The 14,854-nt window shown below is 43.7% G+C and overlaps 1 protein-coding gene across 1 annotated transcript in view; it reads left to right on the forward strand.

Annotated features, from left to right (window-relative positions):
* USP50 (ubiquitin specific peptidase 50) overlaps nt 1-14,854 on the forward strand; it is a 34,728-nt gene that overhangs the window by 4,303 nt on the left and 15,571 nt on the right. The window contains exons 4-6 of the mRNA XM_006085971.3: nt 3,050-3,259; nt 4,760-4,902; nt 8,295-8,427. Of these exons, the coding sequence (XP_006086033.1) occupies nt 3,050-3,259; nt 4,760-4,902; nt 8,295-8,427 (486 nt within the window). The remainder of the gene's footprint in view (nt 1-3,049; nt 3,260-4,759; nt 4,903-8,294; nt 8,428-14,854) is intronic.

Here is a 14,854-nt window from a genome sequence, read left to right on the forward strand (position 1 = left end):
ATTTAAAAAAAAATAGGATTCCTCCTGAGTATAACATCCAGAACTTTACAACTTAAAATAAGTGTTCTTGGGAACAACAAACCCAAGAAACGATTAAGTTCGGTCTTAGATTACAGACAGATCTGTGGACCGTAACGTTCCATCTTCATGCCAAACACGCCCAACCTGAATCCCTCGTTCAGTTAGGACAGTTAATAAACCATGAAGTTGCCACTTACTACGGGTTTTGCTTTTACTTACACGACTCACTGCCTTCAGCCTCTACTGGAGACCCACAGTCCCCAAAGATGTGTCCTTGACGTTAGGCGGTGTCCTTGTGGTGTCAGCTTACCTCATCGCTGGCTCCAGGAAATACTCAGCATAAAGGATCACAGCGTAGCCATTGGTCCTTCTCATCTGCAGCCCTCGGTTCCATTGTTCAGTTTAACTCCTTATAAAGTATTCATGGCTGCACTTTTTCTAGCCAGAGGGAGGGTGGTGATCAGTAAAAGCACCTAGGTTCTCACTGTCAGCCAGTTGCAAATAAACAACATTCTGGTTCCCAAGACCAAACTTGGAATTAGAGTTAGAGGCATTAATTACATCACTGTCGGGGGAGCAGGCCTGGGCAGCAGGTGTGATCCAAGAAGGCAGCCCAAGTGGAGCGGTGCTCGCAGCTCCAGGGTAGAGCTGACTGGAACTAATACGCCTTCTAAGTGTGTGGGTCCCTGACGAGTCAGGGTGCGCTCCCGGCCGTGCTGCTCGGAGGGTGGGCGAGGGTCAAGCCAGGCTCCAGGCCAGTTAGTCAGGCTGCCTCAGAGATTTAAGATCTCTTTTTAGAAAGTTTTCTCGGAATAGACATTTCTCCAAAGAGGACATACAGATGGCCAATAGACACATGAAAAGATGCTCAGAGTCACCAATTATCACAGAAATGCACATTAAAATCACAATGAGGTATCATCTCACACCTGTCAGAATGGCTATCATCAATAAGTCAACAAACTGACAAGCATTGGTGAGGATGTGGAGAAAAGGGAACCCTCGTGCACATTTGGTGGGAATGTGGATTGGTGCAGCCACTGTGGAAAACAGTATGGAGTTTCCTCAAAAAATTAAGATTGGAACTGCTTATGATCCAGAAATTCCACTTCTAGATTTATATCTGAAAAAACCCAAAACACTATTTTGAAAGAATATATACACCTTTATGTTCATTGCAGTGTTATTTTCAAAAGCCAAGCTATGGAAACAGCCCAAGTGCCCATTAATAGATGAGTGGATAAAAAAGCTGTGGTACATTTACTCAGCTATAAAAAAGTAATGAAATCTTACCATTTGTGACAGCATGGATGAACCTAGAGAGTATTATGCTAAATGAAATAAGTTACTCAGAGAAAGACAAATACCATGTGACTTCATTTATATGTGGGATCTAAAGAACAATATAAATGAAGAAGCAAAACAGAAAGAGACTCATAAATACAGAGAACAGACTGATGGTTGCCAGAGAGGTGGGGGTTGGGGGACAGAATGAAAACTCTGAAGGGATTGAGAAGTACAGATTTGTACTTATAAAATAGTCATGGGATGTGAAGTACAGCATAGGAAATACAGTCACTAATCTATACTAATAAAAGCCTAGGTGGCCCTGTACACGACGTCATCACAAGATGGCCACCACAAAGATGGCTTGCACAAGATGGCTGCACGCACAGTGGAGGCGGGGCCCGGTGGCCGCTCCACGCAGTGAGGCCTGGGGGTCCCAGGGGAGGGCAATTGTGGGTGATCGGGCCAGCAGGGAAGGGCAGTTGTGGGCGATCTGGCTGCAAGGGAAGCAGTTAGGCGTCAATCAGGCTGGCAGGGGAGCAGTTAGGGGGTGATCAGGCACACAGGCGAGCGGTTAGGAGCCAGTGGTCCAGGATTGTGAGAGGGATGTCCCCCGAGGGGTCCCAGATTGGAGAGGGTGCAGGCCGGGCTGAGGGACACCCCCCCCCCACCCCCTGTGCATGAATTTCATGCACCAGGCCTTTAGTCTATAATAATAAAAGCATAATATGCTAATTAGACCAAACGTCCTTCCAGATGAAGCCAGGGCTGCAAGGGAAGCCCGGGTCCCAGGTGCCTGCTGGTAGCCGGAGGGAAGCCAGTGCCAGCAGCCTGGGGAAGGAAGCCCTATTCTTGCACAAATTTCGTTCATCGGGCCTCTAGTATTGTAATAACTGTGTGTGGTGCCAGGTGGGTACTGGAAATATCAGGTGGAGCACTCTGTAAAGTATATGATTGACCATTATACTGTACCCCTGAAACGAATACAACATAATATTGACTGTAAACTGTAATTGAAAAAAGTTTTAATTAAGAAATAAAAATAGCCCTAACTGGTTTGGCTCAGTGGATAGAGCGTCGGTCTATGGACTGAAGGGTCCCAGGTTCGATTCCGGTCAAAGGGCATGTACCTTGGTTGCGGGCACATCCCCAGGTGGGAGTGTGCAGAAGGCAGCTGATCGATGTTTCTCTCTCATTGATGTTTCTAACTCTCTATCCTTCTCCCTTCCTCTCTGTAAAAAAATCAATAAAATATATATATTTTTAAAAAAGAAATAAAAATAATTTAAAAAATAAAAAGTGTTTTCCAACAAAAGGAGAAGTAGCTAGGGAACATAGCCTGAAGGGACTGGCGGAGAGACCAAATTCCTTGACTGCATCTCCAGATCAGCTTGCATGACTGAAAGCTAGTCTGAAACTTACCCAGAAACTCTTCCCGGGAAAAACTACCTCCCAGGCCCTCTGTCACTCTATCCTGAGGCTGTGAGCTTCTGGAGCCATGGCCATGTGTGTCACCAGGTTAGGGGATCGTTCCTCAGCTTCACTAAGTGGGGGGGGGGGGGACTGGCTGGATTATCAGAAGTCACACACACTACATGCTCTTAAGGAGTTCTCACTCTGTGTATTGTCTGACTCCACAACATGGTTTCTGGCAGCAACGTATTGTTCTGATAGAAAAAAGGCAAGTCATCTATTAAAACCTTTTTGATAACCAGTCATTGGTTTCCATCCCTTGATGTAGTTCCACCGAAGAAGATCCTGGGAGACAGGGTCTGTCCCGAGATGCTGCAGGAAGGCGATTGCCAGCGAGACCTCCATCGTCACCCGGCTGTTTGAAGGGCAGCTCAACTACAGCATCATGTGCCTCAAGTGTGAGAACTGCACCTACAGGAACGAAGTCTTCACAGTCCTCCCCCTCCCCATCCCATCCGAATACAAGTGCTCTCTCCAGGTAGGGCTCTCACTCCTGCTTGCTTTCTTGTCTGGTTCTATCCAGCCCTGGATTCTCTTACGCCTGTTTCCTGTATTTTCTAGTAAGGAAGGGGCTGCTTTATAACTTAAAAAAAAAAATTGGAAACCATGATGATAACATGTTATAGACAAGTGACAGACAAAAGTTACTGTGACCTCAGTTGCATTTCTATGTACTCAATAAAGCAACCTTGTTGTAAAATTGAAAAGATAAATGGGGTTTATTCGATCTGTTGTCATGGTGTGGTGCATATAGGGAATTTAAACTTTCTTGCAAAAAATTTATGGCCTTTCCTTATCTCAAAGGTCTGTAGGTTCATTTTGGGAACTAGATATAAAAGATTCTGACTCAGTCTTGAGCTCTTATATTTTATTTACTTATTTATATATATTTTAAATATATTTTTTATTGATTTTAGAGAGGAAGGGAGAGGGAGAGAGAGATAGAAACATCAATGATGAAAGAGAATCATTGATTGGCTGCCTCCTGCAAACCCCCCTACTGGGGATCAAGCCCACACCCCCGGCATGTGCCCTTGACTGGAATCGAACCCAGGGCCCTTCATTCCCCAAGCTGATGCTCTATTCACTGAGCCAAACCAGTTAGGGCGAGCTGTTACATTTTTAGACAAAAGCTGTGAAGTGTGTGGGGAAAATAGAATGGAATCTAGTGCCTTAGTTTACTTCTTGAATTTTCTTCACCATAATACCAAAAGCTAATGTAGCGGAGGGTGTGGTGGTAGAAGGCAGGGAGCAGTTTGGAGGCGGGAGCAATGCGTCTCCTCACAGGATGACACACATTTACCAGAATTGGAGAATAGAATCCTACTAATTCAGAACGGGACTTGTTCGCAGATCAAATGGCTACAGATGGCTGGAAACGAATCCCAAAGACTCTAAATGAGGTGCTGGTGTGTCTACTGAAAGCAGAATCTGTCCTCCTCCTTCTTAGGTTAATGGTTTGCAGAGCTGAGGGTCCCTGGCTACACTGAGGACATCTCCTGGGCATGGGATCTCGTTCTCTCTGTTCTGCTGGCTTTATTATGGGTCACCTCAAACCCTGAGACGTGGTCATGGTCCAATCACCAGGTCAAAACACTGAGATGTGGTCATTGTCCAATCACCAGGTCACTTTTATGACAAGATGAATAATGTAAAACAGCTGCCTGAGCGGTTAGTGGAAACTTCGCCGTCAATATTATTCTGAAGTTAACATGCTGATTCAGAGATAAGATCCCAATGGGCACGTGGGTCCACTTCAGTGACTGAAGTGAGCAGGAAGCACCTCCTTTGCAGGGAGACAGCCGCACCCCCCCCCCGCCCCCAGATGCAGCTGGTGACGCTGGCGTGTCCTGGACCTGCTGGCACTGAGGAAGGCAGCACGGGCTCTATTCACAGAGCTTTTCGGAGGCTGCAGTATGAACAGAGCCTGGGTCACCGTTGACCCAGCTGGTCACCCAAAGCTTTTTTACCTCAACAGGACTGTCTCCAGTGCTTTTTCCAGCAAGACACACTGACCTGGAACAACCAGATTCACTGCTCCTTTTGTGAAACTAAGCAAGAAGCAGCTGTGAGGGCCAGTATTTCCAAAGCACCGAAAATAATGATCTTTCACTTGAAAAGGTATGGATTTTGACATTTTGTGAGCATATTTTTAAAGATATATTTTTATTAATTTCAGAGAGGATGGGAGAGGGCGAAGGGAGAAACATCAATGACGAGGGAGAATCATTGATTGGCTGCCTCCTATACGCCCCCTACTGGAGATCGAGCCCGCAACCCGGACCATGTGCCTGGGACCCTTCAGTCTGTAGGCTGACGCTCTATCCATTGAGCCAAACCAGCTGGAGCGAGCATATTTCTTGAATAGCTTTATCAAGATAGAATTCAATACCATGCAATACACCCACTTAAAATGTACAAATCAATGCTATCCAATATATTACACTGATTTTTTAAATTTTGTGGTAAAATACTAGTATATGTAACATAAAATTTGCCATTTTAGACCATTTTAAGTGTATACTTCGTTGGCATTAATTACATCTATGTTGTGCAACAATCACCACTATTTCCAAAACGTTTTCATCACTCTAAGCAGAAACTCTGCACTCATTAAGCAATAACTCCCCATTCCTCATCCCCCTAACCCCAAGTAACCTCTCATCTACTTTCTGGGTCTATAATTCTGCCTATTTTAGGTGCTTCATGTAAGTGTAATCATACAACATTCATCCTTTCTGCTGGCCTATTTCACTTAGCATCATGTTTTCTAGGTTCGTCCATGTGTACCAGAAGTTCGTTCCTTTTTATGGCTGAGTAATATTCCACTGTATGTATGCCAGATTTTGTTTATCTGTTCATCTGTAGATGGACATTTGGCATTCACGTTGAGTGCTTTTAAAAAATAAATTCCCCGACCCCACCATTACAAATTCTGATTCCACAGGTCTGAAGCAGAGTCTAAGCATTCCTATTTTAATTTTTATTTCCCCCCACCAAACTTTATTTTAAAACTTTCGAATCTACAAAGAAGTTGAAACTATATCATGAATACCCATCTGCCCTAAAATGTTCATTAGTTGGTGACACTTTGCCACATTTCCTTTCTCTTTTCTGTATCTCTCTCCTCTTTCCCTCCTTCCCCCCCTCCATTTTCTTAGCTGAACCATCTGAAGTAAGACGCAACACCATGGCATTTCATGCTTAGATACTCCACCATGTGTCACCAGAGAATAAGGACATTCTCCTGCATAATCGCCATTATCACGCCTAAGAAATGTGACAATAATTTTATATCACCTACGATACGGTCCATCCTAATTTCTCCCATCCCCAAAATGTCTTTTATTACTTTTTTGAAATCTAGAATCCAATCAAGGGTCCTACATTGCATTTGGCTGTCTCTTTCAATCTAGAACAGTCTTTTCCCCTTTTTATATATCTGAACTTTTTTTTCTTATATTGAGCCTTTGAGGAGCCCATTGTTTAGACCAGTGATGGCGAACCTATGACACTCGTGTCAGAGGTGACACGTGAACTCATTTTTTTGGTTGATTTTTCTTTGTTAAATGGCATTTAAATATATAAAATAAATATCAAAAATATAAATCTTTGTTTTACTATGGTTGCAAATATCAAAAAATTTCTATATGTGACACGGCACCAGAGTTAAGTTAGGGTTTTTCAAAATGCTGACACGCCGAGCTCAAAAGGTTCCCCATCACTGGTTTAGACTGTGTCTTGCTCTGGATTTAGTTAACTGTTTCCTCATGGTTAGATTCAGGCTAAATTTTTAAAAAATTTATTTTTATTGATTTCAGAGAGGAAGGGAGAGGGAGACAGAGATAGAAACATCAATGATGAGAGAGAATCATTGATCAGCTGCCTCCTGCAGCCACACTGGGGATTGAGCCCGAAACCCAGGCATGTGCCCTGACTGCCTCCTGCAGCCACACTGGGGATTGAGCTGTGACCTTCTGGTTCCTAGGTGGACACTCAACCACTGAGCCACACCAGCTTTATTTTATTATATTTTAAGCAAGAATTTGGCATAGATGATGTTGTGTGCTGATCACCTTGCAACAGGAGGCACACCATAAAAGTTTCTCTCACTATTAGTACTGTTAGGTTTGATCCCTTAGGTAAGGTGGTGACTGCAAGATCTCGCCATTTAAAGCTGTAGTTTCCCCTCTGTAATTGGTATCACTCTGGACCTATGGACACTGAAACCTTATGTGTTTCATATCCATTACTATCATCATTCTTCTTGATGTTCAAGTTAAAATTGGCCAGTGAGATCCCTTCAAGCTTTTGTTACCTCATTAGTTAGCTCATTTAGTTTTAATAAAATATAATTGCAGGCACAAAATTCATCCTTGTTAGATGCACAGTTCTATGAATTTTTTAAAATGCACACAGTCATGTGACCATCAGCCAACATATAGACTATCTCTATCACCCCAAAAAGCTTTCTCATGCTCCTTAATAATAAGTCCCTTCTCTACTCTCAGCCCCTGGAAATTTCTGATCTGATTTCTATCCTTATAGTTTTGCTTTTTCCAGAATGCCCTATGTTATACTATATGCAGCCTTTTGAGTTTGGCTTCTTTTACTTAGCACAATGTTTCTGAGATGAATTTTTGGTGTGTTGTAGTGTAGTGTAGTGTAGTATTTTTATTGCTGTGTAGTAGTCACTTTTATGAAGGTACCACATTCACCAGTTGATGAACATTTGGGTTGTGTCCGGTTTGAGGCAGATGCAGATACAGCTGCTATAAACATTAGCATATGGATTTTCATGTGGAGATAAGTTTTCATTTCTTCTCATATGATACCTAGGCATAGGATTGCTGGGTCATATGGTCCCTTCGTTTTTGCAAACAAGGCTGCTTGCTTTCAGACATAAGCCTACCTCAGGCTCATCCAGGAATTGCCCTGCCCCAGACCTAAATCAGCCATTTTTCCAAAATGAACCTAACATATTTTTTAAGGAGCTCCCGGGGTGATTCTGCGATGGACTCAGCTTTGGGAACTGCTGATCCATATAGCAAATAGAGAATGTGGCAAGCGTTTCATAAAATTTTATCCTATTAAAGAGATGTTAAAACCTCAGAGCTGGCAAGCTGGACACCGCCAAGACCACATGTGCTGATATCCAGAAGAGGGAAACTGAGGCAGCTTGGCTAGAGTGAACGCACCAGCCGCTCCGCAGTGAAGTCTCCAGGTGCTGCCGGTGTGGTTCCTTCTCCCCGGTGCCCCTGGACCGACCCCACACTGTCTCAGGTCCTGCCCCGAGCTCTTGGCCCCCTCCAGTCTCAGTGCTGACAAGGCCTGTGGACGTAGAGCTCCTAAATAAATGTAGATACGAAACACTTCTGTGAACAAACCTGCACCAAATAATCTGTTTAAGAAATTACTTTGAACTGTACTTAGAATTGGTCAAGGTATGGGGACTTCATTCCTGAGTGCTGCACAAACTCACTTTTCATTCCACACACTTATTGTCGCTCCAGGTTTGACATTCTGGGTACAATGAAAAGGAAACTGAGAACCGACATTCATTACCCACTCACTAACTTGGACCTTACTCCTTACATTTGTCCAGTTTTCCGGAAACATCCTAAATATAACCTCTGTGCAGTGGTGGTGAGTAAAATACAACTATTTAAAAAACACAAATTTGAAGAAAACTGTAGAATTATCTGCTTAAATGCCTGCGCCTTCTATCTTTCCCTGACTTCTCCTATATGTTGCTTTTTAAAACAAAGTATAGAGCCTGGAAACTCCCTGCGTTGACCCTGAGCAGTAGAGCAGTGAGAGAATAAAATGCCCTGGTCGCTGCCTCCTCACTTCCCCCCACTCAGTGGCTGTTTCAGATCTAGGGATGTTTGCAGATTGTGCTCTGGGGACAGTAGAAGTTGGTTTCTATAACTTTATGTTGAGTAACTGTGAGCCACTCGACAGCCAAAGCCCCCAAACACTAGGTACATAATAGTCGCAGACTCATTGCCTGTATACATCCAGTCCTAGGTATACAACCCCCAGACGCGCCTTTGGGCTCTGTGTCAACTCTCATCATTGAGGATTCCCAGAAGGAAAGAAAGCATGGGGTACATTCAGACCAAATCATTTGCTATATAGATAGTAGTTAATAATAGCAATAGCCATCATGTATTGAGCCTGGCATTATGTTAAGTACTTAACACATATTGTCCCATTTAATTATTTAAACAATTCTATGGAGTACATACAATTATTTTTAAAGCCTGTGTTATAGATGGGTACCATGTGGTTTAGTCATTAGCCATGGCAATATATTAAAGGATGTGCAGTGGTAAGTAAAGAGAAGGAATGTTTATCTACCTACCTACCATCTGTCTCTCAAGAATTATTTGGATTTATATATCATACTAGAGGCCCGGTGCATGACATTCGTGCACTGGGGTGGTGTGGGGGTCCCTCAGCCTGACCTGCACCCGCTCCAATCTGGGAACCCTCAGAGGAGCCCTCTCCAATCCGGGAGTTTCTGTCTGTCTTTGCAATCATATGAGCAAATTGTCTGAGACCCCAACTCAGTTTGGTTTGTTGCTCATAGAATAATAGGGGCATTTTTTTTTCTTTGCTTCATTGGTGGAGATTTCCTGGAAGTTTTAGGATATCTTCCCTTTAATTTTTCCTAGACACTCTGATTTTACTTATGTCTCTCACCGTTTTTTCCCCTCCATCCCCCACTGCAACAGTGACTTGCTCCAGGCTCACTTTTCTCTAGTGTCTAGGACAGTGATGGCGAACCTTTTGAGCTCGGCGTGTCAGCACTTTGAAAAACCCTAACTTAACTCTGGTGCCATGTCACACATAGAAATATTTTGATATTTGCAACCATAGTAAAACAAAGATTTATATTTTTGATATTTATTTTATGTATTTAAATGCCATTTAACAAAGAAAAATCAACCAAAAAAATGAGTTCACGTGTCACCTCTGACACGAGTGTCATAGGTTCGCCATCACTGGTCTAGGAGATCCGTCTGCCACCAGAATACGATTCCCAGCATTCCTGGTGCTCCCAGCGCTCTGGGCTTCAGCTTCCGGTCCTGAGGCTGCCACCAAAACTACTATTCCTAGAATTCCTGGTGCTTCCCGCAATCTTGGTTTTCCCTTCCTGCTCTGTCTCCATCCCATGGCCTCCCACTCTGCCAAGTCCTCCCAGCTGCCAGCTCTCCCTCTCTGCTCTCCGTCTGGCAGCTTGGGGAGCCAATTTCCCCAAGCTGCTCCAGTCTCCACCAGCTCTCCCGCTCTGCTCTCTGCCTGGCACCTGTGTATGCAAATTAACCCTCCATCTTTATCGGGTTAATTTGCATGCTCACTCCCGATTGGCTGGTGAGCGTAGCAGAGGGATGGTCAATTTACATGTTTCTCTTTTATTATATAGGTTATTAAGAGTGAGTGTGTGGGCCACAGACGGGTAGATCAGTTGGTTATAGCATTGTCCTGATACACCAAGGTTGCAGGTTTGATCCCTGGTAAGGGTACATACAGGAGTCAACCAATGAATGCATAAATAAGTGGAATAACAAATTGATGTTTCTCTTTTTCTCTCAAATCAGTAAATTTAAAAAAATGTGTGTGTGTACATATACACTGAGTGGCCAGATTATTATGACCACCCCATCAGTACTTCATTGGGCCACCGTTTGCCTTCAATATTGCGCGATTCTTCTTGGCATTGACTCCATGAGATGTTGAAAGGTGATGCGAGGAATCTGACACCATCCCTGATGAATAGCACTGTCCAGTTCTGTGAGATTTGATGGTTGTGGAACCAGCTGCTTGATGGCTCTTTTAACTTCATCCCACAAATGCTCAATTGGATTGAGATCTGGTGATTGTGGGGGCCACCTAAGCAAGGTAAAGTCTCCCTCATGTTCTTGAAACCATTCCTGCACAATACGAGCACCTTGGCATGGCGCATTGTCTTGTTGGAAGAAGCCATCTCCATTGGGATACGCCACCAACATGATAGGATGAACTTGATCAGCAATGATACTTAGGTATGTTGTGCTATTCAGACATTGTTCCACACAAATTAAAGGGCCCAAATCATGCCAGGGAAACATGCCCCAAACCATAACACTGCCCCCACCAGCTTGAAGGGTTGTACTCATGCATGTGGGGTGCATGCTTTCATGCTGTTTCTGCCAAATTCTCACTCTGCCATCTGCATGATGCAACTGGAAATGTGACTCATCGGACCACATGACTTTTTTCCAATGCTCGACTGTCCAATCCTTGTGTTCTTGTGCGAATTGGAGACATTTTATCTTGGTAACTGCAGACAGCAAAGGTGTTCGAACAGGCCTTTGGCTTCCATATCCTATACGATGCAGTGTATGGCTAATTTGCCTACAAATGTCAGGTGGTCATAATAATCTGGCCACTCAGTGTATATGGCATATATATACATTGAGATCATAATATATACACATATTGTATACATATATTAAGAGCACATATACACGTGCATATTATATATGTATATCTCTATATATAAAAGCCTAAGCGACTTTTACGATGAAATGACTGGAACGACCGGTCACTGTGATGCACATTGAGCAGGCAGGCAGGTGAGCAGTTAGGAGCGAGCAGGCTGGCAAGCAGTTAGGAGGGTGTGGTCCTGGTTTGCCAGAGGGATGTCTGTTGTTGGGTGTCTGACTTCAGGGATCAGGCCTAAACTGGCAGGCGGACATCCCCCGAGGGGTCCCGGATGGCAAGAGGGTTCAGGCCAGGCTAAGGGACCTCCCCCCACCCCCATGCATGAATTTTGTGCACCAAGCCTCTAGTATACATATAAAAACATACACATATACATAGAGGAAAAGGAAAAAAGAACACATAGGCTGTAAAATACAGATCTTTGTTTAAATCCCAATGCTGTCACTTACTAGTTACAGGATATGGGACTCTTGTGCCAGTCTCTCATCTGTAAAATAGGAGCAGTGCTACTCGCTTATAGGCTTGCTGTGATGAATAGATTAAATGATAAAGGCACATGACACAAGTTACCCTCCCCAAGATCATGAAGATATTCACCTATCTTATCTAGTAAAGAGGTGCGCCCACAGAACAGACAGTGATTCCGTAACACAAGATGGCTGCGCCCACAGCAGAGGTTGAGTTCCTGTAACTAGCTTTAACGAGCAATCAGCAGGGACCTGAGGCTGCGTGGTTGCACCCCCCCGTCTGGTGGGGCTTGACAGGGGACTTCAGGCCATGCCCCCTGCCCTGACACCGGACCAGGGGACCTCAGGCCATGTCCCCTGCCCCAGCGCCAGGCTGGGGGACCTCAGGCCATGCCCCCCACCCATCAGGGCTTTACAGGGGACCTCAGGCCACACCCCCTGCCAGGGGAGGCTTGACAGGGGACCTCAGGTGCACCCCTCGGCCTGGGCTGGGACACCTGAGGCTGCACCCCCCCATCTGGTGGGGCTTGACAGGGGTGGGACTGGCCAGATCTGAATCTAGCCCAATGGGGGAGGGGTTGGCCAGGTCTGGGTCTAGTGCGATTTCAGGGCACATGTGGGTGGGTGGGGACTTGACTTTGGTTCCTGTGATGTGCCCCAGACTCTGACAGGAGGAAGATTTTCATATACATTTTACTAATTTTCTTTCATCTCTGACACTTCTATTATAGAGAAAGGGCAAATAGCAATATTAAAGTATTTCCTCTAATTAATTCCCTTTTAATGTGCATGAATTTCGTGCACCGGGTCACTAGTATTATCATATAAAAAGCTTGGTTTTACCTTAACACAGTTTTTTTTTTAATTTTTATTATTAATATTTTAATAAAACCATGTTTACACAATATACATACGTTTTACAAAATTATCATTGTTTTTATTTATTTATTTATTTATTTATTTATTTTATTGCTTAAAGCATTACAAAGGGTATTACATATGTGTCCTTTTTTTTTCCCCTCCACCCTTGACAATACCCCGGCTTCCCCTACCCCCCAGTGTCTTATGTCCATTGGTTATGCTCATATGCATGCATACAAGCCCTTCAGTTGATCTCTTAACCCCCTCCCTCCTGCCCCCCAACCCTCCCCGGCCTTCCCGCTGCAGTTTGACAATCTGTGTGAGGCAGCTCTGCCTCTGTATCTATTATTGTTCAAAAGTTTATAATGGTCTCTATTATCCATGAATGAGTGAGATCATGTGGTATTTTTCCTTCATTGACTGGCTTATTTCACTTAGCATAATGCTCTCCAGCTCCATCCATGCCGTTGCAAATGGTAAGAGTACCTTCTTTCTTACAGCAGCATAGTATTCCATTGTGTAGATGTACCACAGTTTTCTAATCCATTCATCTACTGATGGGGCATTTAGGCTGTTTCCAGATCTTAGCTATGGTGAATTGTGCTGCTATGAACATATAGGTGCATATATCCTTTCTGATTGGTGTTTCTGGTTTCTTGGGATAAATTCCTAGAAGTGGGATCACAGGGTCAAATGGGAGATGGGAGTTCCATTTCCAGTTTTTTGAGGAAACTCCATACTGTCTTCCATAGTGGCTGCACCAGTCTACATTCCCACCAGCAGTGCACAAGCTTAACACAGTTTTTAAAATTATTCTTAAAAGTGTCCATTGTTTACATTTTCAATCTTATTGGCAAATGTCAGTTTTTTCTGTCCAATTATTACATCTCTTGTTTCTTTTTCTTATCCTGGACACCCAGTATGTGTAAAATATTGTGTTACTCCTTTCTAGACTGCAGTTTCTGCTGAAAAATCTGTTGATAGTCTTAGGCGGGGGGTAGGGGGATCCTTGTAGTGACAAGTTGTTTTCCTCTTGCTGCTTTTAAGATCCTCTCATTGTCTTTAATTTTTGACTTTTTACATAGTAATGTGTCTCGGCGTGGGTCTCTGGGTTCATCTTATTTGGAACTTTCTGGGCTTCCTGTATCTTTTTAAATATAATTTTTATATTTTAATGTCTATTTCCTTTCTCAAGTTAGGGAAGTTTTTAGCCATTATTTCTTCAAATAAGTTTTCTGCCCCTTTCTCTCTTTCCCTTGTGGGACCCCTATAGTACAAATGTTAGCCCTCTTGATGTTGTTCCATAAGTCCTTTAAGCTATTGTCTTTATTTTAAAATTATTTTTTTCTTTTTGCTACTCTGATGGGGTGAGTTCCATTGTCATCCTTGAGTTCACTGATCCTTTCTTTTGTTTCTAGGCTGTAGAAGCCTTCTAGTGTATTTTTCAGTTCAGTTTTGCGTTTTTTGCTCTGTGACTTCTCTATGGTGCTATCTTATTTTCTCCCCTCTCTGTTGAAGTAGCTCTCACTGTGTTTATGAGTTCTTTTCCTGAGTTTGGTGACCATTACCTTGAACTTTTTATCAGGTAAATTACTTATCTCCATTTCATTAAGGTTTTTTCCTGAGTTTTTATCTTGTTCTTTTATTTGAAACATATTCCTTTGTTTCTTCATTTTACTTGACTCTCTGTGATGGTTTCTATACACTAGATCCGTGGTCGGCAAACTGTGGCTCTTTGGCCCCTTGAGTGTGGCTCTTCCACAAAATACTACGTGTGGGCGTGCGTTCAGTGCAATTGAAACTTCGTGGCCCATGTGCAGAAGTCGGTTTTTGGCCTGGGCGAGTCTATTTGAAGAAGTACTGTTGATATTTGGCTCTGTTGACTAATGAGTTTACTGACCACTGCACTAGATAAAACAGCCACCTCTTAGCCCTGGCCAGGTAGCTCTGTTGGCTAGAGTGTTGACCCAAAAACCCAAGCTCCCCTTGGCCACCAGAGACAGGCAATCAAGGGGAATCCCTGGGCGGGCAGCAGCCCAAAAAACCAGGACACCAGATACATGTAGCAGCTCTCCTGGGGCGATACTGGCACTCCAGAGCATGGCCAGGGGAGAGTGGAAAGACAGTGCCTACCTCTGAGGTCCCCAGAAAGGATTACATCAGCCCATAGATGTGTCTTTGGTTAGGAGTCTGTCCCCGAGGCAGCTGTCATAATAAGCTAATGGCGCGCTTCCCACAGAAAGAGCTCCTGG

The sequence above is a fragment of the Myotis lucifugus genome, unplaced genomic scaffold, assembly GCF_000147115.1.
Source record: "Myotis lucifugus unplaced genomic scaffold, Myoluc2.0 scaffold_23, whole genome shotgun sequence".
Taxonomy (NCBI): Eukaryota; Metazoa; Chordata; class Mammalia; order Chiroptera; family Vespertilionidae; genus Myotis; species Myotis lucifugus.